Genomic DNA, 25,837 nt, shown 5'->3' with positions numbered 1-25,837 from the left:
CCTCCACACCCTCTCCAGCATTTATTGCTTGTAGACTTCTGGATAGCAGCCATCCTGACTGGCGTGTAATGGTACCTCATTGTGGTTTTGATTTGCATTTCTCTGATAATGAGTGATGTTGAGCATCTTTTCATGTGTTTGTTAGCCATCTGTATGTCTTCTTTGGAGAAATGTCTGTTTAGTTCTTTGGCCCATTTTTTGCTTGGGTCATTTATTTTTCTGGAATTGAGCTGCAGGAGTTGCTTGTATATTTTTGAGATTAATCCTTTGTCTGTTGCTTCCTTTGCTATTATTTTCTCCCATTCTGAAGGCTGTCTTTTCACATTGCTTATAGTTTCCTTTGTTGTGCAAAAGCTTTTAAGTTTCATTAGGTCCCATTTGTTTATTTTTGCTTTTATTTCCTATATTCTGGGAGGTGGGTCATAGAGGATCTTGCTGTGATTTATGTCGGAGAGTGTTTTGCCTATGTTCTCTAGGAGTTTCATAGTTTCTGGTCTTACATTTACATCTTTAATCCATTTTGAGTTTATTTTTGTGTATGGTGTTAGAAAGTGTTCTAGTTTCATTCTTTTACAAGTGTTTGACGAGTTTTCCCAGCACCACTTGTTTAAGAGTTTGTCTTTTTTCCATTGTATATCCTTGCCTCCTTTGTCAAAGATAAGGTGTCCATAGGTTCGTGGATTTATCTCTGGGCTTTCTATTCTGTTCCATTGATCTATATTTCTGTCTTTGTGCCAGTACCATACTGTCTTGATGACTGTGGCTTTGTAGTAGAGTCTGAAGTCAGGCAGGTTGATTCCTCCAGTTTCATTCTTCTTTCTCAAGATTACTTTGGCTATTCAAGGTTTTTTGTATTTCCATACAAATTGTGAAATTCTTTGTTCTAGTTCTGTGAGAGATACCGTTGGTAGCTTGATAGGGATTGCATTGAATCTATAGATTGCTTTGGGTAGAATAGCCATTTTGACAATATTGATTCTTCCAATCCATGAACACGGTATGTTTCTCCATCTGTTTGTGTCCTCTTTGATTTCTTTCATCAGTGTTTTATAGTTTTCTATGTATAGGTCTTTTGTTTCTTTAGGTAGATATACTCCTAAGTATTTTATTCTTTTTGTTGCAATGGTGAATGGTATTGTTTCCTTAATTTCTCTTTCTGTTTTCTCATTGTTAATGTATAGGAATGCAAGGGATTTCTGTGTGCTAATTTCATATCCTGCAACTTTACTATATTCGTTGATTAGCTCTAGTAATTTTCTGGTAGAGTCTTTAGGGTTTTCTATGTAGAGGATCATGTCATCTGCAAACAGCGAGAGTTTCACTTCTTCTTTTCCTATCTGGATTCCTTTTACTACTTTTTCATCTAAATTCGTATAGCTATTAGTTTGTTATAGCTGTTAAATACGTATAGCTATCACTCTAGATATAAGTGATGCCTTCATCTAAATTCATATAGCTATTAGTTTGTTATAGCTGTTAAATTCTTATAGCTATCACTCTAGATATAAGTGATGCCTTCATCTAAATTCATATAGCTATTAGTTTGTTATAGCTTTTAAATTCTTAAGCTATTAGCATTCAACTTTAATTCATCAGATATTTTTGAGTGCCTATTCTATGCCAGGAAATCATGTGGTGTTTACTACTTGCAGACTTTCCATGCAATAATTTGTGACTATGATATATCTCTCATTTCAGATTACAATATACTTGATAACAGGGAATGTGTTTGAAGATTTTTGTACTCTCCATAGCCCCATAGCAAAGAGCCTTTTGTACATAGTTGATGATCTGTAAGTATTTGTAGATGTATGTTAAGCTAAGAAGGTGCTATCAAGGAGATAAAAGTGGCCTCTGTGGTATCAGTACACAAATTGTTAGATATCAATTATAACTACATTTGAAGAGCTTCCCTTAACTCTTAAAGAAGTTGGTTCTTTACATATTATGAAAGTAATAAAATGATCAAGGAAGAAATATCAAGGAGAAGGGGGTATTTCATTCATACTCAGATAAATATTATCAACAATAGGAAGTGGAAGAGCACTGAATTGGATTAAAAACACTTCAGTCTCAGTTTCTACATATATACAGATGGGACAGTGTTTTGAACCAACTTTTGCATATAGAGTAGTTGTACTGCATTAGTTAATGATGAGAATTGTAAAACTGTGTAACAGTAGGGTATTTTCTTACTGTAAATCTAAATAAGATATTATTATTTAATGAGATTCTGAGTTCAAAAAGGAGCTATATCAAAATATAATAATTTGTAATGTTAAGTACCTGCCTCTCATATCTTAATTGGTGATCATATGCTTTTAGTTTAATCTTATTTTATTTTATGATGGTAGAGTGGTCCTTGTCAGAGATTAAATCAAGGGAGGAATGCAAGGGACTTAATAGACTTTCAGATACAAAATTTTCTTTATTCCCACTCCTGCCCCTTACCATTACATTGAGAGCATATCCAGATCAAGATTCTTTTGCTCTGACCATGCTTGACTGTCTTCATCTGCAGCAAGACTAAACCAGATAGGATTACCAGGATGATCAACTGGCAAATGAATTCATTTTGTTAGAAACAGCTTAGCTGAGTTCTGCCTATAGAACTGTCAGTGTTTCACATTTAATTTAAGCTTCACTAAACAAATAAGCCAAATGTTAAAAAAAAGTAAAGGTATAATTAAAATAAATTTCAAACTATTCTTTCTCTCCTGAGTAACTTCATAGTGATTCTATATTTTTACCTATCAAAAGTTCAGAATATTTGATGCCATTAATTAAATTTGAGCTCATGATATTTCTGATCAACTTTAGCTACTCACTGAAAGTTTACTAATTCTAAAACACCCTGACTGTTCTTATAGAAGTTAAGCCCCACCATAAATGATGTAAATCAGTGTAGCATAGAAGAAATATGTTCTTAAGATATATTTTATTAAAATAAGCTTGAAGACTCTACAATGATGGATTTAAATGAGTAAATTGTCACATTACATAACTAATTTCCTGTTCATTTGACAACTTTTTACTGAATGCTTACTTTGTGAACAAGAAACCTAAACTCATTCTTCAATGGAAATGCTATTTCAAAAGAAAAAATAGATCTAAAATACATAAATAGATAAAATATTTACACATTGCTATAAATGCTATGAAGGAAACACCATTTTATTCAGTAATTTAGAATTGGAGACTGCCACTAACTTCTTTATGTAGGCAGCATACTATTTAGAATTAGGCTAATTTACTATTACCTCAGTGTGTTATCAAATCATCAAAAACAAGTTAACTAAAAGCTGATAAAGCAGCGATTACACTCAGTGTCTCAAGGGCTTTAATGTACATCTACCATAAATGTTTGCTTTGGCTTATAGAGCATTTCCTTAGTGTTTTCTGTGAGTCACACTGAATATACTATAGAAAGACATAATCATCAACCAGCAGACATGAAATATAACTAGTGTAAACAGCGTTTAAAAAGTCTCTTATGAAAGGCTGGCTAGAACTCCCAAATGGACAAAGAACAGGATTCAAAGGGTCACTCAGGTTTTCTCTAGCCAAACTTACAATCATGGATAACAAGATTGTAAGGAAAAACATTTCCAACAGAACTATTGTGGACAAATATTCCACAACAATAAATGGTTTAAAATTTATGAAGGTTTTGAGGAATTTTGATGTTTAAAGCTTGATAAAATAGGAATAATTTCAGATATGTTATCTAATGATTAGAATTCATTTTTTTTTTTACTATTTACAGTATATATGTATTGATACCCCCTTCTTACAAAAATTTAAAATGCTGTAAGCTCATTTATCAACTACCAGTCCATCCCATATTTAATTTTCCTTTTCTCCACTTTAGACTGACTTTATTTATTTATTTTTTTTATTAGTTGGAGGCCAATCACTTCACAACATTTCAGTGGGTTTTGTCATACATTGATATGAATCAGCCATGGATTTACATGTATTCCCCATCCCGCTCCCCGCTCCCACCTCCCTCTCCACCCGATTCCTCTGGGTCAAATCCAACTGACTTTTTAAAGAGTCAAGCTCATGCACAAAAGTATTTCAGAAGAAACATATTTAATATGACCAAAGTTTTGTTATCCTTAAATAGTTCTAGGAAAAGTAAATTTCTGAATTTTATGGAGGAAAGGAGGAAGTTGTTTTATTGTTTGGGTTCTTGAATGAGAAGACCATGCCTTTGGCAACTTAAGTGATCAAGAGGCTGTTTGGATGTCCTCTGGAAACTTAAGTAGGCCTAGAATATCCAGGCCTCTATTTTTATATTTTTTAAAATGAAAAGTAAGTTCAGCTCCTTTTTCTTTGGACATACAGTCTTGTCAAAGAATTTCCAGGATCCCTAAAGAAATTAAACAGGTTTCTAAAAGCTGCTGTGGAGTAAGAGTTGGCATATAAAATGAAGAAAGTTATTAGAGTGAAGACAGTTTCCTAAAGGTTCCAACAGTGGAAATGTAACAGTTACCCTTTACCATGATGTAATCACATCTCCAAAGAGAAACTAAAAAAAAAAAAAATTACCAACACAGATTTACTTGTCATTTATCCCCTACAGATAAAGTTAGAGGTAGAGGCAGGGTAGGACATATTTATTACATTTGTTTCCCAAATCAGCATTTTGTTTATTGCATTGGGCCAGGAAAACACATTACATGACTCAGTGATCTTGTCTGCATGAGAAACAGCTAAAGCTGAATTTAGTAGTCTCTAAAGTATGGCAATATGTGCAAGTTAATCGCTGACTCTCATTTAAAAGCATAGGAAACATTTTTTCTAGTTTTATTGAGGTAGCTGACAGAATTTGTATGTTTTTAAATAATCATTTTATTTATCTATTTGTTTGGCTGGTCTTTGTTGCTGTGCATGGGCTTTCTCTACTTGCGATGATGAGTGGGGGCTACTTACTAGTTGCAGTGTGCTGGCTTCTCATTGCGGTGGCTTCTCTTGTTGCAGAGCTGGGCTGTAGGGCACAGGAGCTTCAGTAGTTGATGCACGTGGTCTCTGTAGTCACAGTTCCCATTCTCTAGACCACAGGCTCAATATTTGTGGCACACAGGCTTAGTTGCTTTTTGGCATGTAGAATCTTCCTAGACCAGGGATCAAACTCATGTCTCCTGTGGATTCTTCACTACTGAGCCACCATGGAAGCCCAATTTGTGCGTTTTTAAGGTGTACAATCATTTTACATTTATTAAACTATAGAAAATGTTTTATTGACCTTTTGGAATTTTGACTGTATGGCAACTACTTTGATTGAATGGTACTGTTTCTGAACAAATTCAGAAATGTAGAAGTCATGTTTTATTTTGAATGTCAAAAATAAAGTATATGTATTTAACTCATGGTCCCTAAGGTCCTGGAGTTATAACTAGTTTTAGGCAGTATTGTAAAATACATTCTTAAACAACTGACAAGACAAATGAGAAATTTTCAAAAGTCAAGGTAAACTCCTAATTTTCTAATAAATTTTAAAATCCTTAATAAAAGGACAGTTAGCTCATGGATATTTATATATTTATTGGATAATTCTAATAAGAATGTTTCAGAATTTGGTAAATTCAAAATCTATTTTGAATAATCTATGAAACTTAAGCTATAGAAGATTTAAATTATTTTTTCTTAACTTAGCATAATTATGTACATATGGTGGCAGTCAAAAAAGTTCTGTTGAGTTCAGAAAGTTTTATAGCTAAAGAAGGAGGATCTCTGGTGAAAGGGAAAAAAGTCCTCCAATATAAAGCCCACTAGATTAAGGAAGTATGCATTATCATTGACTTGGTGTGTATGAGTATATTCTACTTTAAGAAAATGTAATTTCAAAACAGGTTGGGTAAGTGAGCTATAAAACAAAAACAAATGGTTCTGACAATTAAGTGACAGACACAGGAGTAGGTGAAAAATGCTCTCTTTCCTTCACTGCCACCTCCTTTCCTCAGCAACCTCAGGTATATATTTGCATCTGTGGTTTATTTAAAAAATCTTTCTATAGACCTTTAAGCAGGAAAGCAGTTGCCTTTCAAAAACAATGAAAGACGTGAAAGGAATCTTAATAAAAAGGCTATTAGGAGAGATTTTGAAGGGGTGATGAACTGACCATATATATTTGTAGTGGATATTAGAGGGAGATTCCTGTTTCTGTACTACTAAGAAATGCAATAAGGCTCAAAATAGCCAAATTACATTACTTACAGTTTTTTTTTTCCCCCCCAGCTTATCATTTTAAATTTCATTGTTCTTAAAGGGTATAGGAGCACTGGGAACTATTATACTGTTAGAAAGAATGGTTATTTTGTTAACTAAGATGATTACATGGGTTTTTATCAATCTCTTTTGTATGTTTAACTTATTTTGTGCAGATGTGTGTATGACTGTATATGTGTATGTGTCTGTGTGTGTGTGTGTGTGTGTGTGTGTGTGTGTGTGTGTGTGTGTGCATAACCCTTTTGGGGAAGATGTAAGATAGTTCAGTATTGCTTCAGAAATAAGTATATAGTGAGCTGTGTGATTAATGGCTCTATGTTTAGGAAATTAAGGCATAGCATTGATACTGGCTTACTTTTATCATCCTGTTGGCCTGATAAAAATGAGAGAAAAAAATTAGAAAGGATTCTTTTCCCTAAAAAGTATTGGCATACCCAATGGGATGGGAAAGAAGACTCTTGAGAGAAAGGGAAAAGACACAATATTCCTGAGTCATTTTTTGAAATTGGTATGACCCGAGGCCATTTTCTTCAACATAAATCTATAGTGATATTTCCTTGCCTTCATACATAGAAAAGCCCTAAACCACATGACATTTCACATTATTCTTTACTCAGTGGGGATTAGACCAGAAATGTAATAACATTATTCATATATTTAAAACACTATCTGATAGCAATTCAGGCTTTCCTACTTTCTTTGTGTCTTCCCTGCTGGTGTTTCATTGTGTGTAACCTATCTAAAATTTCTGCAGAATTTAAGAAGATTTTTTTGTAAAATATAATAAAGCCTTGATTAATTGGAAACTAACTAACCAGAACTCTCAATTAACCAGTTTTATTTATTTATTTTTTGCTACACTCTCCTTTTAGAAGGAAGAGGCAAATGACAAGAAAACAAGCTGTTAACAGGTATTTATGTGTTTATTTTTTAAAAATCAACTTCCTGGGAATGTCCTGGAGCCTGTACAGATTCAGCCCAACTTCGATAACTTTGTTCCCTGTACTATACTTACTAAGGTAGGAAAGTAGAACTGTTTAAAATTTTTGGCAGCAAATATTGAATATTGCTTAATCCTTAATTAATAATAAAATCCAAATACCTGATTAGAACCCATCTATCTATTTGAGGGTTTTAGTTAATTGGGGTCTTCACAGTTTCACTATTGCCAGTTAATGATCATTCATATATACTGTATTAACTGAGAGTGGATCCCAGGATCACACAGGTGGGAGATGACTTCCACCATAGAAAGCATCTTCTTTCCTGGGAACTAAAGCAGAAGCTAAAGAAAGCCTACAAAGTTGATGGGGGTTGAGTAAGTTCACTGACATAAAAATAATGTCACCTATGTAAAATAATGGGAAAGTAATTCACCTGCCCTGTGGCTCTGAAATGCTTAGGAAGGTACATTCACTTTTGCAGGGCAGCACAGGCTATTAAGTGTGCTATAGCAAAAATGCAAAAAAACCAAAACAAACAAACAAACCAAAAAACAACCCAGGCATTCTAATCTCCTGGAATCTTTCTAAGCATTAGGCACAGATATATACGCTGTAGGCATGATACTAGTTCTAAAATATTTGAAATTATTTTTACTCTAAAAATACATTTTTAAAGTATTTGAAACTCTTAAGATTTATACTTCATATATATGACAATTTCAGCTAAATTGCAACCAGAGACACCATATTGCTCCAGGCTTCATACCTTTTAGGTTGTAATGGAAAAAAAGAATGGGTGGTTAACAGAGATGTAAGGGACAAGGAGGGCAACCCATGATTCTAAAGTACATTTTGATATTGCCTGCCAGTAACACCCCCTCTTCAGTTTAAGTCACCCTTTGGTGAATTTTGCCCCCTTCCTTCGGGGCTGCTCATGATGCATGTTTTATCTGTATTTTTTTCTACAAGGAAAATGCCATAGGGTTGTTGGAAAGATGGGGGCATATCATGTGATTTGTCCTGGGTTTTCAACATGGAAAATGAAAATCATCAGAGTGGTGTTTCAAATATCTGGGGTATTTTCTGTACTGAATGTTACTTTTAAATATCATGCACACTAAAGAATATCCAAGTGACCTGAAGCAGTGGATGTGCCTCCTTAAGTGCTAAACTTATTTTTAAACTCTAACTTCAGTGTTAGAGAGACTAGAGCTCATTAGATTTAATTAATGAATGATTTTAACTGAAAAAGTTTAAATGGATTGAGCTTTGAGGTTAAGTTTGGGATATTGAAAATAAGTGTTTTTGATTTTATATAAATGCAATTGAATTGAGGCATTGAAATTGACTTTTTAAAAGTAAAATGACATGCAAATTAATGTCATCTTTTTTCTCTAAATTAAACAAAACACTTTATAACTGTATAGATTTACTTCTAGATTAATCAGAATACACATTACATATGCAGATATATGAATCAGAACACACATTATATATGCAGTTTTTACATTTGCTGTAATCTGAGAAAAACTGTGAAATGTTTTTGAAAGCATATGTACTGATGCAGAAACTACAGAGAAACAGGAGACTTGCAAATTCTAATACCTACTGAAGCAAGGATGGTAGCATAAATGAAAGACCAAAAGCAATAGGGAGTGGTGGGGGCTGTTGTGACCAGGACAGCAAATATTCTTTCCAAGGTAGGTTTAGTTGCTCGGTCGTGTCTGATCCTTGCAATCCCATGGACTGTAGCCCACTAGGCTCCTCTGTCCATGGGATTCTCCAGGCAAGAATACTGGAGTGGGTTGCCATTTCCTTCTCCAAAGGTGGCAGCTATTACTCAACTCAGCTGATTGCTTCCAGAATGGGAATTCAGGCTCAGTGTTGTTAGTATCTGACTGTTTAAGAGAAGCTGGGAATCCAGAATTTTACATGAAATTCTCCAATTGTTAAATGTTGGTAACAAAGTCAATAAAGACCAAAATAACAAACAAACAAACAAAAAAACAATACTATGCAGGCAAAGCAAAACCCATCTGTGGTCTGAATTTAGCCTATGGACTTAGTTTGCAACCTTTAATTTAAATTGTAGGTCCTCTGTGATTTAAAAAAAAAAATCACAGTATGTTATAAATGCACCCAAAGGTCTTGATGATGGAAAATTCATATAAAGTATATATATAATAAGTGGAGTGCTTGTAAATAATTCTCCTGATATTAAAAATTGTGGTTATACACTTTGTGACATTTTTCTTACAATATAGAAATAGACAAGATAGTTTTACCTCAATGTGGTTTGAAAACTAAGATAAAATCATGAATTTTTGTTTTCATGTTTATCAACGCAATGCAGCATGAAAGATCATTTCTTCTATGTCCAAAAGAGAATATTTAGGTATAGGTTCTGTCATATAATTAAGGGTACTATATAAAGTCCTATTTATGGTGCTTTAATAGGAAGAAAGCCATGTGTTATTTTAAATTGGCTTGCCTTTAAACAAATTCCCAATTTTATCTAGTGAAATTCCTTTGTTTTTACAAATGGTTAAAATAAGAAATAAAAGAAATGTAAGTAGTTAACACAACAAAACTTTATTTGAACTTTTGATAGGCATTGGCAAAGATAAAACAAAAGCTGGTCACTTGAGAATTTACTAAGAAGTAGCTTGGACTGATCTGGACTTTGCTTGTTTTTCCTGTCCTGCCCTGGACCTTAGCACATAATCCCACTGTTATACATTGCTTTTGACATCTGTATACCCCTTCATCACTGGCAATCCAAAAGAATATTTGTCTAAAAAGGAAACAATTAAGTTCCAATCTCTCTAGGAAAAAAAGAAATCAAGAGAAAAGAAAAACACCCACTGCTAAACTTGCTTTAACAACCCCTATCATCTATACCATAAATCCTTAGTCAGGATGGTAAATTAACATTGTCATTTTTGATGAGAAACTTAGAGGAATTTTAAAAAAGAGGAAAGTGAAAAAGAAAGAAAAGAATGCCAAATGTCAAATCTTAACTAAAAAATCCCCACCTTTCACCTGTTGACATATTATTCTACTTGCAGATTTAATACAGACACATATGAAAGATGAGAAACTGTTGGACAACTGGTCAACACATATGACACCGTGTAAAACAGCTGATGTTTATTTACTTAAATAAAATTTGGGTGGACAGTGCTGCCCTTTCTAGATCAGCAGATAGTTTTGATCACAAGTAAGCTGTTGTGTGATACAGATGAACTATGTTTAAATATAGTAATGAAGTAAAACCACTCCCTAAAAACTTTAACAAGTGGAGATTCTTAGTTAATTGGTTAGTCTTCAAAGGTAGAGAATCTAAGAAATAAGTGACTTTTTGATGCATTTGACCAATGTAGACATAGAAATAAGTTTATTCAGGATAAATTTTGATGAACTAGTTTTTTTTTTTTTTCCAAAACATTATAGTATCTAACAGTTTTCAAACATGATACCCCTGGTGATTTTTCATGTATTAGTTCATTTAATCATCATGACAGCCCAATAAAACAAGGGCTATTATTGTGATCCTTGTTTTGCAGATCATGACATTGAGGTACAATGAAGGTTAGTGATTTATCTGAGGCCCCACAGCCTATAAATACTGAGCTAGCATTTGAATCAAGGCTGTTTGATTTCAAAGTTCATATATGTTGGATCAATATATTTTATAACCTGACAACTAGAATCAGACTAATTATCCAAACATCTAATTTCATTATATGTGTGTATATGTATATATGTATATTTTTTTTAGTTGCTCAGTCATGTCTGACTCTTTGTGACCCCATGGACTGCAACACTCCAGGCTTCCCTGTACTTCACTATTTTCTGGAGTTTGCTCAAAAAAAGCATCCTTCTTTATGGTTCATCTCTCACATCCATATATGACTGCTGAAAAAACTCTATGGACCTTTGTCAGCAAAGTAATATCTCTGCTTTTTACTATGCTGTCTAGGTTTATCATAGCTTTTCTTCCAAGGAACAAGTGTCTTTTAATTGTATGGCTGCAGTCACCATCTGCAGTGATTTTGGAGCCCAAGAAAATAAAGTCTCTCACTGTTTCCATTGTTTCCCCATCTATTTCCCATGGGGCCACCCACATACATACTTACCATACATTCAGAGGAGGTCATGAAGCTGAAATATATTGTGTACTATAGCATTAAAAAATATCATAATAATGTTTGAAATTATTGTTTTGTTCCACTGTCCTAAAATCAGGAACTACAGTTTTACCATACCAGTCTCAGGATAGCCAATATAGATTTCAGTTTAGTTCAGTCACTCAGTTGTGTCCAGCTTTTTGCAACCCCATGGACTGCAGCATGCCAGGCTTCCCTGTCCATTACCAACTCCCAGAGCTTGCTCAAAATCATGTCCATCGAGTCGGTGATGCCATCCAACCATCTCGTCCTCTGTCATCCCCATCTCCTCCTACCTTCAATCTTTCCCAGCATCAGGGTCTTTTCCAGTGAATCAGCTCTTCGGATGAGGTGGCTGAAGTATTGGAGCTTCAGCTTCAGCATCAGTCCTTCCAATGAAAATTCAGGACTGATTTCCTTTAGGATTGATTGGTTTGATCTCCTTGCAGTCCAAGGGACTCTGAAGAGTCTTCTCCAACACCACAGTTCAAAAGCATCAGTTCTTTGGCAGTCCGCTTTATGGTCCAACTCTCACATCCATACATGACTACTTTTAGAGGGACCAAAAATATGTTTGCTGAACTTAAAATAAATGTTTGTTAAAAAAAATCAGACAACACCTATAAAAGGAGATTCAATTAGGTTGACAGAATTTTCAAAATAAACCTTGGTTAGCTTTTTTTTTTTTTTTTTCCTTTAAACAGTACTGTAATGAACATCATGTTTTCTTATGCCCATGTTGGAGAATTTCTCTGGTGTATAAGTCATAAGTGAGATTTTTGACCTGTGGACTTTAATTTAATAGTTACTGCCAAATTGCTCTTTAAAGCTGATCTGGTTTACCCTCCCACTAGCATTATATAAGAGTTCCTATTTCCCAACATTCTTGCAAATGTAGTATTTTTTTTTAAACAAATATTTCTTTGAAGAAAAAATGATTGTTTTTTTATTGATTCTCTTCCATGCTTATACATTACAGATGAAACATTGATTCTGATCACTTAGTGCACATAACAATGTTTACTGACACTATTTTTGTCACTGTTTTTCATTTAAAATATATGAAGTTCTGATAAGCATACAAATAGTATGTAAAATTTTGAAAACAATTTTCCAGGTTACAAAGCACTTTCTCATAAAGCCTCATTTGATGAGATTGTGTGGTGTAGCAGGAAGAGCTCTGGAAAATTTCAAGTCAAAAGTTCATGGCCTTAACAACCCTGAAAATCACTCTGTGGCTTGGGACCTCAGTTGCTACATCTGTAAAATTAGGATGTTTGACTAAGCAATGTCTTAGAAACAAACTATAACCTTGGATCTATAATACATGTCACCCCCTTTCCTTGAACCCCAATTTGCTTATTGTGCATAAAGCATAAAGACAAAATTGAATTTTATCAATTTGTGAAAACTGTTGTAACACTTTCTCACTTATTTAAGATCATGAGTTTATCCTATTTATCTTGTGTGTCTCTTAATTCAAGGACAATTGGGGATGTGGGTGGGACAGAAGATGGAAGTGGGTGTTCAGCATTAGAAGGACTAAACTGTCATAACACACCATCTTGAATTAATCTTCAGCGTTGCATACTCTGAAGCATCATATTACAAATGCTGAAAATGCAATCAAAGTTCCACCACTGTTTATTGTGGCTTTTTGTTTCTTTTCAAACTCACTTTATGCAGATTTCAGATTCAAAGAAGAGACTATTCAGTATTTTCAGCTCACTTAAGATTTGTTTCTAGCAGTGCTTTTATGGTGCTGCACACAGCTACTTAAAGTATTGAGAGGACTCAGGTTGACTATTTTGTATTTCTGTTTGGATAGAGGGGGAGTAAGTAATTGGATTTTGCATTTGGAGAGACTTTTCATTAGGAAGATCTGGATCTTTAACCTGAGGTTTAACAAAGAGTTTTCAGGATTTCTTAGATTCTATGTGTACCAGAAAGAACACTAAGAAGCATAACTATCTAATATTATGATATTAAATTATAAAATGGAGAGACTTGAAACTGATCTTATTTAAACTCCTGGAATTCAAATATACCATAAAACACACAGACACTCACACGCTCAAATACAAGTATATATACTATCTCAAGCACAGAATACCCAGAATACCTATTATTTCCAATGACTTTTAAAAAGGAAACTTTTTATCTATGAGAATATTGAACATAGCTTTGTTTTTAGTGAAGCTTCTACTTATGAAGGTTTGCAGTTCTGGCAAACAGAATCTAAATCCGTCAATCTCTGGTGATGAAGACATTTTTAGAGACCTCTCTTTTCATGAATAGTCCTGAGAAAAATGTTTGACTGTTGCATTCCTAGGAAGTGAATTGACCTCCTACAGAGTTCCAACATCAGATATTTCAAGAAAATTGTGGTTCACACACTTTGTTCAAATGACCTCCAGATTAATACAAATCACATGTGTATCCTTCATTGTCCAAATGTGACAATCAGCCTAGAAAATCCCACATAAGTTGCCTTTGAGTGTTTTTACCCATTTTGGTGTATTTGTGAACTGACCCTTGGGCCCATATTTAAGAACTTCCATTGCTAATTTTTGCTAATTGGCATCCTGCTTTACAGTTTAAGCATACTCTGAAAACCACTATTTTGCTTACTGTGTTACTTCCACTAGTTCAGTGAAGAAGAACTTGTGCCAAGTTAATCTAGATTATTTTTTCCCTGATCATACCTATCCTATGTGGAGATGTAATCAAATAATCTAACTTTTTCAATAAGCACTAAGTAAATCACTCAAAACAGAGATATCCCCACACCTTTCAGCTAGTTTCTGTAGGTCAGAGAATTTTCAAGACAGCACATCTTGGGTGTAAAAAAAATAAAGTAACAGAGAAGACTGTTGGGAAATTACCACTCTGCTTTTTTTGAGAAAATAAAAATCATGTATTTTTATTTATAAAAACAGGAAAGGAGGAAATATAAGCATTGCTCTTTTGTCTTTTCATCCACATTTCTAAAAAGGATTGTTTGCATTTGTGATGTCAATTGATCTTTACAAAACCATTTGAAGTGAAGTGTTAGTTGCTCAGTCATGTCTGACTCTGCAATCCCATAGACTATAGCCCCTCAGGCTCCTCTGTCCAAGGAATTCTCCAGGCCATACTGGAGTGGGTAGCCATTCCCTTCTCCAGGGGCTCTTGCTGACCCAGGGATGGAACTTGGGTCTCCTGCATTGCAGGTGAATTCTTTACTATCTGAGCCACCGGGGAAGCTTCACAAAACCATTTACAGTTGTTCTATTACTACTCCTTACTCCGTGCAGACGCTTTTATTAGCCTGAAGGAAGCCTTGGCAAACATTTATCTTTTATCCACAAAACACCAAAATCATAGACACTTTTGTCTTAACCTATGTCTCCAAGAATACCCAGATGCTTTGCCATGGATGGCATTTAGATAATAATACTATAATATTAGTATAAAAAGATTCCTTTTTGCTATTATTGAAAATCCAGTTTGAACCTTGAGCAAGGAATTTGCATGATGTTTCCTTGGGATTACCTACATTCTTGTCCACTGTGACCTTGTAATTTTGCTCACAGTTGGAAATTTAATGCAGAGTGACTAAGATAATGTTGTTTACACAGACTTTAACTAGAGTGATGTTATAGTCAAGCCAGTGTCACATCACCCAAAGTGAAGGAAGACTTAATTGCCATAATCCCATAAATAAAAAAAAAATTCTTGGCTATGTGTAGCATAATAATGTAATGTTCTGCATGTTACATTTAATAACGTGATGGTACAATACATTAGGTTTCAGGCTGTGTGTCTCTTTAATATAAAGGAAAGGAAAGTGGATTTATAGAAGGAAAACAGACTTGTAAGTAAGATACTTGTCTCTGTTCAGGTGAAGTCTGCCCTTTTTTTTTTTTTTTTTTTTTTAATAGTTAGAAGAGTTGCCTAGTGATGTGAAAATGAAAGGATTGCTAAAATATCCATAAATCTAGACAGCAGTGAGAAAGGTGACAGACCATGAATTTCTCTGGAGGGTGCTGGGTAGATTTAGCTAAATGACTGAGACAGGATAAAGAGGAAAGGGTGATAACCACTTATTATTGTGAAATGGGGAACATATCATTAATTTACAAAGAAAGTGGTACTTTTCTAAAATTCTATAGCCCTATTCTTAAAAGTTTGTCAGTGTAACTAATTAGTTGCTAAAATGGAGTTGATTCTAAGACCCAGTATGAATGCATTTGAAAAGGCGGTGCATTGTCCCTAAATTGGTAGGGTTTGTAATACATCTTGATGAATGCTATGAAATAATGTTCAGAAATGGGACTATTATGCCAAAATGGTCGTTCTTTGGTTTGTAGTTCTTGAAGGAATTATGTTCCATGGCAACGTGCTCAACAGTCCTGCAGATATGTGTGAAGTGCCTTAAAGACATGCCCTGCTTTCTATTTTTCATAACACCCGAGTTTTCAGTACAAAAAATACCCTTGCTCAAAGGGTTCACCTCCTCCCAGTATATTAGGACTTCAAAGATCTGTTGTTACTTTGGATTATTATTGGGAATTTTTGTTTTTTAACTAATTATAATGTTCAAAACTAATTATAATGTTCAAAAATTCAGCCATAAAATGTAAAACATTGTCTTAATAAATCCACTAGAAAACTAAGATGTTAAAATTATATGTAGCTCAATCAATAGATTCATGTAAAGTGATAGCTCATAATTCATGATACAAAGTGATAGATCATCCAATATGTAGTGTTATAGATTTTAAAAAATGTGTAAATGATGTGAAAACATATAAAATATTCAAGCCTACTAACTGATTTGTTACAATTAGAGGAATTTAAAACATTTCAAACTGATTCATCATTACCAAAGGTTCTCCTTATAGACAGTATATATATATATATATATATGTATGTATATGTGTATATACATATATATATATATATATGTATATAAATTATTCATTGATTTTTATTTGATGGAGGTCAGATGATTTGGACATTTTCATTTAAAATGGCTATTTCAGCCAGGACATGGAAGCAACCTAGATGTCCATCAGCAGATGAATGGATAAGAAAACTGTGGTACATTTGCACATGGAATATTACTCAGCCATTAAAAAGAATACATTTGAATCAGTTCTAATGATGTGGATGAAAGTGGAGCCTATTATAAAGAGTGAAGTAAGTCAGAAAGAAAAACACCAATATAGTATACTAATGCATATATATGGAATTTAGAAAGATGGTAGCTATAACCCTATATGCGAGACAGCAAAAGAGACACAGATTTATAGAACAGTCTTTTAGACTCTGTGGGAGAGGGCAAGGGTGGGATGATTTGGGAGAATGACACTGAAACATGTATATTATCATATGTGAAATGGATCACCAGTCCAGGTTCAATGCATGAGACGGGGTGCATGGGGCTGCGGCACTGGGATGACCCAGAGGGATGGGTGGGGAGGGAGGTGGGAGGGGAGTTCAAGATGGGGAACACATGTACACCCGTGACGGATCCATGTCAATGTATGGCAAAACCACTACAATATTGTAAAGTAATTACCCCCAATTAAAATAAATAAATTTATATTAAAAAAATAAAATGGCTATTTCTAGCTAAGTAGTATGTTTCTGCAATATAGTCAACAGAGCTGTATGCTTATGCTGCTTTAAATTGAAATTAACCTAAATAACAAAAATAGTTATTTTATATTCTTTATTCTGTAAGCATTTTACAAAAACCCATTAAATTACATTGGTGTAATTTATATTGCATCAATATATTGATATTATATTGATGTTGATGTATCTAACATTAAGTATAAAAAAGTTAGTGGTTTTTATTGTTTGTTTACTTGTGGCAGTAAAGCTCCCACTATATTCAGAGCATTACATGAAAGGAATTGGTGACATCTGTTTGAAGCAGCCCATTAAAAAATTGTATATACATATTTTACTTTTCAGTTGCATTATAAACAAATAGTGCTTTCCTTAATTCGTGTTTGTCCAGCTGTCCCTCTTCAAAAATCTCTCCTTGTGGTTTTGGGGACTAAGTTAGAGATTCATGTGGAGATAAAGCAGTTTTTAATAAAGTTGAGCTTGGCACCAAAATGGTTAGAGATGATGGTTTTTCATTTTAATTAAGTTTTTCTTTTGAAATAGTTTTTGATTTACAGAAAAATTGTAAAGGTAGAACAAGAGACTTGCCAATAATAGGGTACAAGACCCTGTACCCAGTTTCCTCATTGCTAATATCTTAATGAATCAATTGTCACAATTAGTGAACCAGTATTGATATACTATTGTTCAATTTATGGTTTATTTAGACTTCTTCAATGTCCCCTAATGTCCTTTTTCTATTCTAGGATGTAAAGTGAAAGTTGCTCAGTCATGTCCAACTCTTTGCCACCCCATGGACTATACAGTCCATGGAATTCTCCAGGCCAGAATACTGGAGTGGGTAGCCTTTCCCTTCTCCAGGAGATCTTCCCAACCCAGGGATCGAACCCAGGTGTCCTGCATTGCAGGTGGATTCTATACCAGCTGAGCCACAAGGGAAGCCCAAGATGTAAGATACCACCTTATGTTTAGTCATCATGTCTCCTTAGACTTTTCTTGCCTTTTGCTAGTTTTTCAGACTTTCCTTGTTTTTGATGACCTTAACCATTTTGAGAAGTACGGGTCAGGTATTGTGGAATGCCCCTCAATGGGAGTTTGTCTGATGTTTTTCTCATTGTTAAATTATGTCTTTGGAAAGAAGACCTCAGCAGAAATGTGCCATTTTCAACACTTCAAAGATACATACTATCATTATGACTTATCATTGTTGAGGTTGACTTGGTCACCTGGCTCCTCTAGTGTTTACTAAGGTTCTCCCCTATATAAAGTTATTTTTTTCCTTTTCCCTGTCTATACTGTACTCTTTTGAAGTTTTTTGGAAGGAAGTCACTATGTGCAGCCCACAGTTAAGGAGCAGGGAGTTATTTATGCTTCACGTTCATAAGGGCAACACATTTGCAGAAATTATTTGGAATTCTTTTGCAAGGGAGATTTGCCTCTTATTATTTATTCACTCATCTTTTTCACTATAGTCTCATAGGTATTTATAGGTCTCATAGGTATTTATATTTCGGCTTGTGATCCAATACAACATTATTCATTTCATTCCTTAAATTTTTCCAGCTTTCAATATTGGGTGCTGTTTCACCTGGCTGCCATGTACTTTCTACGTGTCCCTGTCACTGTATATTTTTCTGAGCACTTCTTTACTTTCTAGCACTACAAGATGCCCCAAGCTCATTTTGTATATTTACTGCTTTAGTCCCAGAATCAGCCATGAGGGGAAAGTTTGGTTAGGGGAAGACTTGATCTTCTCAATCCTGAGTAAGTGTTAGATGTGGCTAAAAAAGAAGGTCAGGGGAACTCTTCAGTTCCATTTTCTTCTTGATACCCTAAATTTTCCATCATCTTGGCAATGTACATAGACCTCATTATCTTACCACATGTATCTCTTCATTTCTTTCATAATATCTAGTAATTTCATACTACATCTATGATATCTAGAATATATCATAGTCTTCTATAGTCACACCCATCCATGGTCATGCATAGATTTTAAAAGGTACCGTGCACCTCTCCAGCATACATGTCATTTCTGTAAAACACCCTCCTCCCTTCCCCCCCGTATCCAATATACTAAATTTATCATTAGTTCCTGAGTCACTGTGGATCCCTTTTTTCCTCAGAGAGAGTTTTGGGTCAAATAAGTTCAGGAAATATGATGTTAAATAAAAATAAGCAAGTTCATATATCACAGGTCTTCTCAGGGCTTGTAATTCATTAATTTGCTCTATGAATCTATAAGATGTAATATACACAATTTCTCAGTATTTTGACTAAAAAAACCTTTGGTTTAGAAAACTGGTATCCCATGAAATACACTTTTGAAAATACTGTTATAGTGGTAGGAGTACTTAGTTTGTAGTCAGAAATCTTGTGTTTAATCCGTCACTGTAAATAACTGGCTCTCTGATCACAAGCTAACCACTTAACATCTCTTAAGTCTTTGTTTTCTTATTGATCAGATGGACCTGTGGATGTTTATCACAAGATTGTCGTGTCTCACAAAATTTAATCATCTCTGTGAAGGTGGGGACCATGCCTTTGTTTTGCTGACCTCTGTTATCTCCAGTATCCAGCAAATTTTCCTACATTTAGTCTTCAAATCCAATAAATATTTATTGAGCAATTGAATGTTACTATCATTTACATTATTTTCTATTTCTCTCATAGCACTGTGTAGCACTTATGACATTTTGTAAGTTGTCTCGGAAATGAGGAGTCTATGCAAAAAAAAAAAAAAAAAAAAAAGACAGGATGTAGGCACAGTTGAAGTGGCTATACCTGTGAAGAAAAAAACAAACAAACTTTATTTCAGTATTTGTTTTACTGAGCATGTGCTTCCAGCCAATGACTGGCTGCATTCAGATTAGTTTTCATTGCTTCAAGCTGACCAAATTTCCTCTTGAAATAAGGGCACTGGAGCTTTCACTTAAACACTGTGGTGATGTAAAATTCCTGCTTCTGAGTCATTGAGCTGGTGGTAGAAGAGGAGCATCTGTGAGTACGGGCTGTCTGAAGGCCTTCTGAGCCCTAAAGTGTTGAGGCTACAGCTGCTGGGTTAAGAAGCAGTTGGAAGCACTTTGTCACTCCTTCTTGTGCAACCAAAGGAGACCCACTAAAGGACTTTTACTTTCTTTGGATGTATAATCCGAGTTGATTAACAGGAGTTATGGGGTGAAACTGTTATGCGAGTGTCAGGGCAGGCCCTGTTAAGCTATATATTTTGGTAAGAATAGTATTGTTCAGATAGTAACAGGGACAGGGCCCTCACGTCATCTGTTTTGCCTAATCCCCCACAAAACAGCACATTCTGTAGGTATTTTCAGAGGCGAACATTTTAAGTTGCAGCTTCTCCTTTTTAGGGAATCAACTGGATCATGTGTATTATATTTGATTTTGAAAAAATTATCAGCCTCTCTAGAAATGCTAGGTGATTATTTGAAGTCTAGGAAGAACCCATTTAGCTTTGGAAATTGTGAAAGTATTTTAATCAAGTTCTAGATTTGTTGATTAGTTAGGAAAACAATAGACAAGATCAGTGCAGAGTTCTTTCCTTTCTTAATATTTAAATCAAAATAATGCACACTAGCAAAGTTTTTTTCATCATGTGATTTATGAATGCTGAAAAAATAACTTTAGTTAAAAAAAATCTATATAGGGTAATGGTATCCTGTTATTTTCACAAGTGTTAGTCAGACATGGAAATTCTCCAAAGATAGTTTAATAATTTGTAGCACTGCTCTTATGTACTCTCTTAAATAGAAATACTTGCCCATATCTCCTTCCCCATCAAAAGATGAAGTATGTACTTTAAAGCCTGTATAAAATGTGTGTGAGTGGAGAAGGGAGGACATAATATTAGATTATACAGTACTATAACTATATTGCCTGATGGATTTTTAATTTTTTCCCCTGAATCTACTACTTTCTTTCAAAAGATGGATTTCCCAGAGTTTCAGCTGGTACCTTCACTAAATTAATCATTGCAGATTTTAACCAATTTTACTAGTCATTTAGCTGAATAGATTGTGGGACAAGACATTCTTTCACATGTTCTTTTGAAAATTTTGCAACTTTTTTTTACATAAAATACAATAGTCTTCTTTAATATAAGCATTTATAGGAAAGAGTTAAAGCAAACATTTCAACCTTAATCCAGAAATTACCTTTCAGAATCTTTCCTTGCACTTTAAAAATTCATTGAGTTTTTTTGAATTTATGGTGGCACAGCTACATTCCAACAACTGTAAAAATAGTTAAATAAAGTTGGAAATTTTGTAAACAAGTAAAGTTATTATTCATTCTGTACCACACTACAGATGTGGGAGGACATGTTAAATGATGAATTAGGCGTGAACTGTTTTAATCTGTAAACTGAACATGTTAGCAAATGGCTTGCGTTTGTAATTAGTATTTACGGTTGTTGGAGAGTGTTTCTTTTAAAACAGTGACAGGAAATTGATAAGTTTTGGTTGTCATAGCAACCAAAAGAGTTCCATTGCTTCTGTATTAGCCTATTATGCTATATACCCATGTTTAGATACATTTATGAACTATGAACTACTCAATAATGCAAAAGAGGTTGGGATGCGGACATGCCAAACTGACAAAAGTCCAAATGAATGCTTCAACGGTTGTCATGACATTTCTTTTACAAAGCAAATGGAAAAAATTCTGAAAACTAGATGAAAATGCAAATCCTTTTATGACAGTATGTGGCTGTCACGTTTATAATAACAGACAATAATTGATGATTTATGAGATGACGCCATGGCAACAAAGTCTTTCATCACTGGCACCCCTAGGTTACTTTTATATCAGGACTTGCGGGTACCTGTGAAAAGTTTCCAACATGACATACAAGAAAGTCTACTCCTCTCTTAATCCATTAAATCTCATTTAATGCAGGGTAGAATTGTGGTAGAGATTTTCAAATCATCTGACGAAGTGAAAGCTGGCAATATCTTTGGTTAAAAAGAAAAACTTTTAAACTAGTAAGCACGTTCAGTAGCTGAAAATGGACGAATTTGTTTCTGTCACTTAACCATTCAAAGAAAATCTGTAATGCTGCTCTTTTTGAGAGAAATCTGTTAGGTTGTTTAAAGTTATGGTAACTGATAATATCCTTATATAGGGAGGTGGGAGAAGGAAAAAGAGTGGTGTGCATTGAACTTGCTTTGAACTCAGAAACCCTACATGCAAGACAGAAAAAGAGACATAGATGTATAGAACAGACTTTTGGACTCTATGAGAGAAGGCGAGGGTGGGATGATCTGAGAGAACAGCAACGAAACATGTATATTATCAAGTGTGAAACAGATCACCAGTCCAGGTTGGATGCGTAAGACAAGTGCTTGGGGCTGGGGCACTGGGATGACCCAGAGGGATGGGATGGGGAGGGAGGTGGGAGGGGGGTTCAGGATGGGGGACACATGAAAGGTGATTTTTTAATTTGGTTTTAATGTTGAAGTTTTTCTAAAGTGGAATAAATATATAATTGTATATTCAAGGATGACTTGAATGTGTTTGGTAGACTGAGGAAAAACATGTTACCATTACTTGGAATCATCTATAAGATTCTCTATTGTAGGTAATTTAAGATATTGGAAATGTAGTGAACCTTTGCCTTGGTTTTATTGTCAATTTATCAAAAGTGAAATTATTCAATATTTGGACCTGTAGAAAGTTTCCTTGATTTTTCTGCCACCTATTTGATTGAAACAAAGGACTAGATAAGATAATCATTTTGAGATCCTTTCAGTGGGATCAGTCAGTGAGTCAGTTCAGTTGCTCAGTCGTGTCCGACTCTTTGCGACCCCATGGACTGCAGCATGCCAGGCCTCCCTGTCCATCACCAACTCCCAGAGTTTATTCAAACTCATGTCCATTGAGTTGGTCCATCCAACCATCTCATTGTCTGTCGTACCCTTCTCCTCCCACTTTCAATCTTTCCCAGCATCAGGGTCTTTTCCAATGGGTCAGTTCTTTGCATCAGGTGGCCAAAGTATTGGAGTTTCAGCTTCAACATCAGTCCTTCCAATGAATATTCAGGACTGATTTCCTTTAGGATGGATTGGTTGGATCTCCTTGCAGCCCAATGGACTCTCAAGAGTCTTCTCCAACACCACAGTTCAAAAGCATCACTTTTTGGTGCTCAGCTTACTTTATAATCCAGTTTCCCGTCAGTCAGTCTCTCCCATCAGGAAGCTTCCATAAGCCTCTTATCCTTCTCAATGAGAGGGCAAACAGACTGAAAACTACAATCACAGAAAAAGAAACAATCTAATCACATGGACCACAGCCTTGTCTAACTCAATAAAACTATGAGCCATGCCATGTAGGGCCACCCAAGATGGATGGGTCACGGTGGAGAGTTCTGACAAAACATGGTCCACTGGAAAAGGGAATAGCAAGCCATTTCAGTATTCTTGCCTTGAGAACCCCATCAACAGTATGAAAAGGCAAAAAGATAGGACACTGAAAAATGAACTCCCCAGGTCGGTAGGTGCCCAATATGCTACTGGAGATCAGTGGAGAAATAATTCCAGAAAGAATGAAGAGACAGAGCCAAAGCAAAAACAACATCCAGTTGTAGATGTGACTGATGATGGAAGTAAAGTCCAATGCTGTGAAAAGCAATATTGCATAGGAACCTGGAATGTTAGATCCATGAATCAAGTCAAATTGGAAGTGGTCAAACAGGAGATAGCAAGAGTGAACATTGACATTTTAGGAATCAGCAAACTAAAATGGACTGGAATGGGTGAATTTAACTCAGATGACCATTATATCTACTACTGTGGGCAAGAATCCCTTAGAAGAAATGGAGTAGCCCTCATAGTCAACAAAGGAGTCAAAGGGATCAGTCTATGATTTATAAGGAGTTGTAGAAACATCAAGAATTGGAGACTTTCAATGCAAAATATACTGAAACTATCTAACTTTAAATGACGGGTATATAATAAGCATGCATATCAAAATTAATGAAGCTTTTATACATCAGGCTTTAAAAGTATGAATGTAAGGAATTCTCCAAATACTTCTTATCTAATTTAAACCTTTCTAAGGATAAAAATACATAGTACTCATTTCATTCAGAGGATCAGATAAGCCAAGTATATTGAGTAAGATCTTTGGTATCTATTCATTAATATGTTTTATTTATACCTTTCCCACAAGGCTTTGGGAGGGATATAAAATCCTTAATTAACTGACTGTCCTCAGAGTTAGTAATTTTGCTCCCTGTTAATTAGTTAAAGTTGAGTTTACCATTCTTTGTAATATTGATTTGCCTCAGTTTATATAAGAAAATAAGTTAATTTTGATTGTCAGTTTTTTTCCAGATGGTGGAGAAATCACAAGAGAACATGTTTTTCATTAAAATGACACCTATTTTTGGATCAAGATTTTACTCAGTGATTTGGAATATATCAATACATAAGATATAGAACACATTGTCTCTATTTTCTAGGATTTTATAACTTAATTGACCAAGATACTAACTATAAGCATGAATCAACCAGAAAATAAATCCAAAGTACTAAATTGAGAAAGTGTAATGTTGTGTTATATATAGATCAGAGGTATAAGAAATAAAACTGTTTGTGATAAGGGAACAAGTCTGAAATGGTTTCATAGAGGATAATAAGTTAGGAAGTAAGACTATTTCAACTTAGACCTTAAATGAATTTGGGAGATTTGAATTGTTGGAAAAGTGCTACTCTAGGTTTTAAGAACCCACATGAACAAAGTCACAGAGATATACATAATCATGGCATATGATAGGAACATTGTAAAACTCTACCAGACTTACACTGAAGGGATAGCACTGGGGAACAGTGAGAATAGCACTTTGATATTGAATAGTCACCTTATTTGCTTCTCTACCTCTATTTTTTACTGATCTCAAGAATTACTCTGTCCTCCACACTGCTGCACACTATTCCCCCTGACACTAGAATAAAGTCCAAGTACCTTAACATGACTTTCAAGGCTTTTATATCAGTGGTTCTCATCTGGAGGTGATTTTTCTGAGATTTGGTGATGTTGGTGATATTTTCCAGTTGTCACACAGAGGGGTGATGCTTGTGGCATCTAGTGGGGAGAAGCCAGGAATGCTGATAAAATTCTGTTATGCCCAAAAGTGAAAATGAAAGTCACTCAGTCATGTCTGACTCTTTGCGACCCCATGGACTATATAGTCCATGGAATTCTCCAGGCCAACACACTGGAGTGAGTAGTTTATCCCTTCTCCAGCGGGTCTTCCCAACCCAGGAATCGAATGGGGATCTCCTGCATTGCAGGTGGATTCTTTACCAACTGAGCTATCAGGGAAGCCCCTGTGGGGGATGAAGAGGAAAAAGTAAATCTGAGAGAGACTGCAAAGGGAGAATTTTCTTAGATTCTTAAATGATTTGAAGTGGATTGTAACAGGAGGGTCAAAGACGATTTCTACAAACCAGGTAGGCTGAGGGACTAGAAACAGAAATGGGGGAGTTAGGAAGGAAGCTTAATCTTGAGGTGTCAGATAATGAGAATATACTTTCATTGACTTACTGATATCTATATATAGCAGGAAAAGTATTTCAGTCTGAGTGAACTTACTAGCTCTGTGATCATCTAACCTCAGTTTCTTTATCTGTAAAATGGGGAAAGTATGATTACCTGCCTAATTGGGTGATTGTAAGGATTACATGGGCTCAGTGGTAAAGAACCCCCTGCCAATGGAGGAGACACAGGTTTGATCCCTGGGTCGGGAAGATCCCCTGGAGAAAGGAAAGGCTACCCTCTCCAGTATTCTTGCCTGGAGAATTCCATGGACAGAGGATCCTGATGAGCTATAGTTCATATGGTCACAAAGAGTCA

The 25,837-nt window shown here is 35.0% G+C and overlaps 1 protein-coding gene across 1 annotated transcript in view; it reads left to right on the top strand.

Moving 5' to 3' along the window:
• DACH2 (dachshund family transcription factor 2) overlaps window positions 1–25,837 on the top strand; it is a 933,902-nt gene that overhangs the window by 164,786 nt on the left and 743,279 nt on the right. Inside the window, exon 2 of the mRNA XM_061137595.1 lies at window positions 7,107–7,145. Within this exon, the coding sequence (XP_060993578.1) occupies window positions 7,107–7,145 (39 nt within the window). The remainder of the gene's footprint in view (window positions 1–7,106; window positions 7,146–25,837) is intronic.

This window comes from Dama dama, chromosome X (genome assembly GCF_033118175.1).
Source record: "Dama dama isolate Ldn47 chromosome X, ASM3311817v1, whole genome shotgun sequence".
Classification (NCBI taxonomy): Eukaryota; Metazoa; Chordata; class Mammalia; order Artiodactyla; family Cervidae; genus Dama; species Dama dama.
The sequence above is the reverse complement of the archived record's forward strand: the minus strand, read 5'-3'. Positions and strand labels throughout refer to the sequence as shown.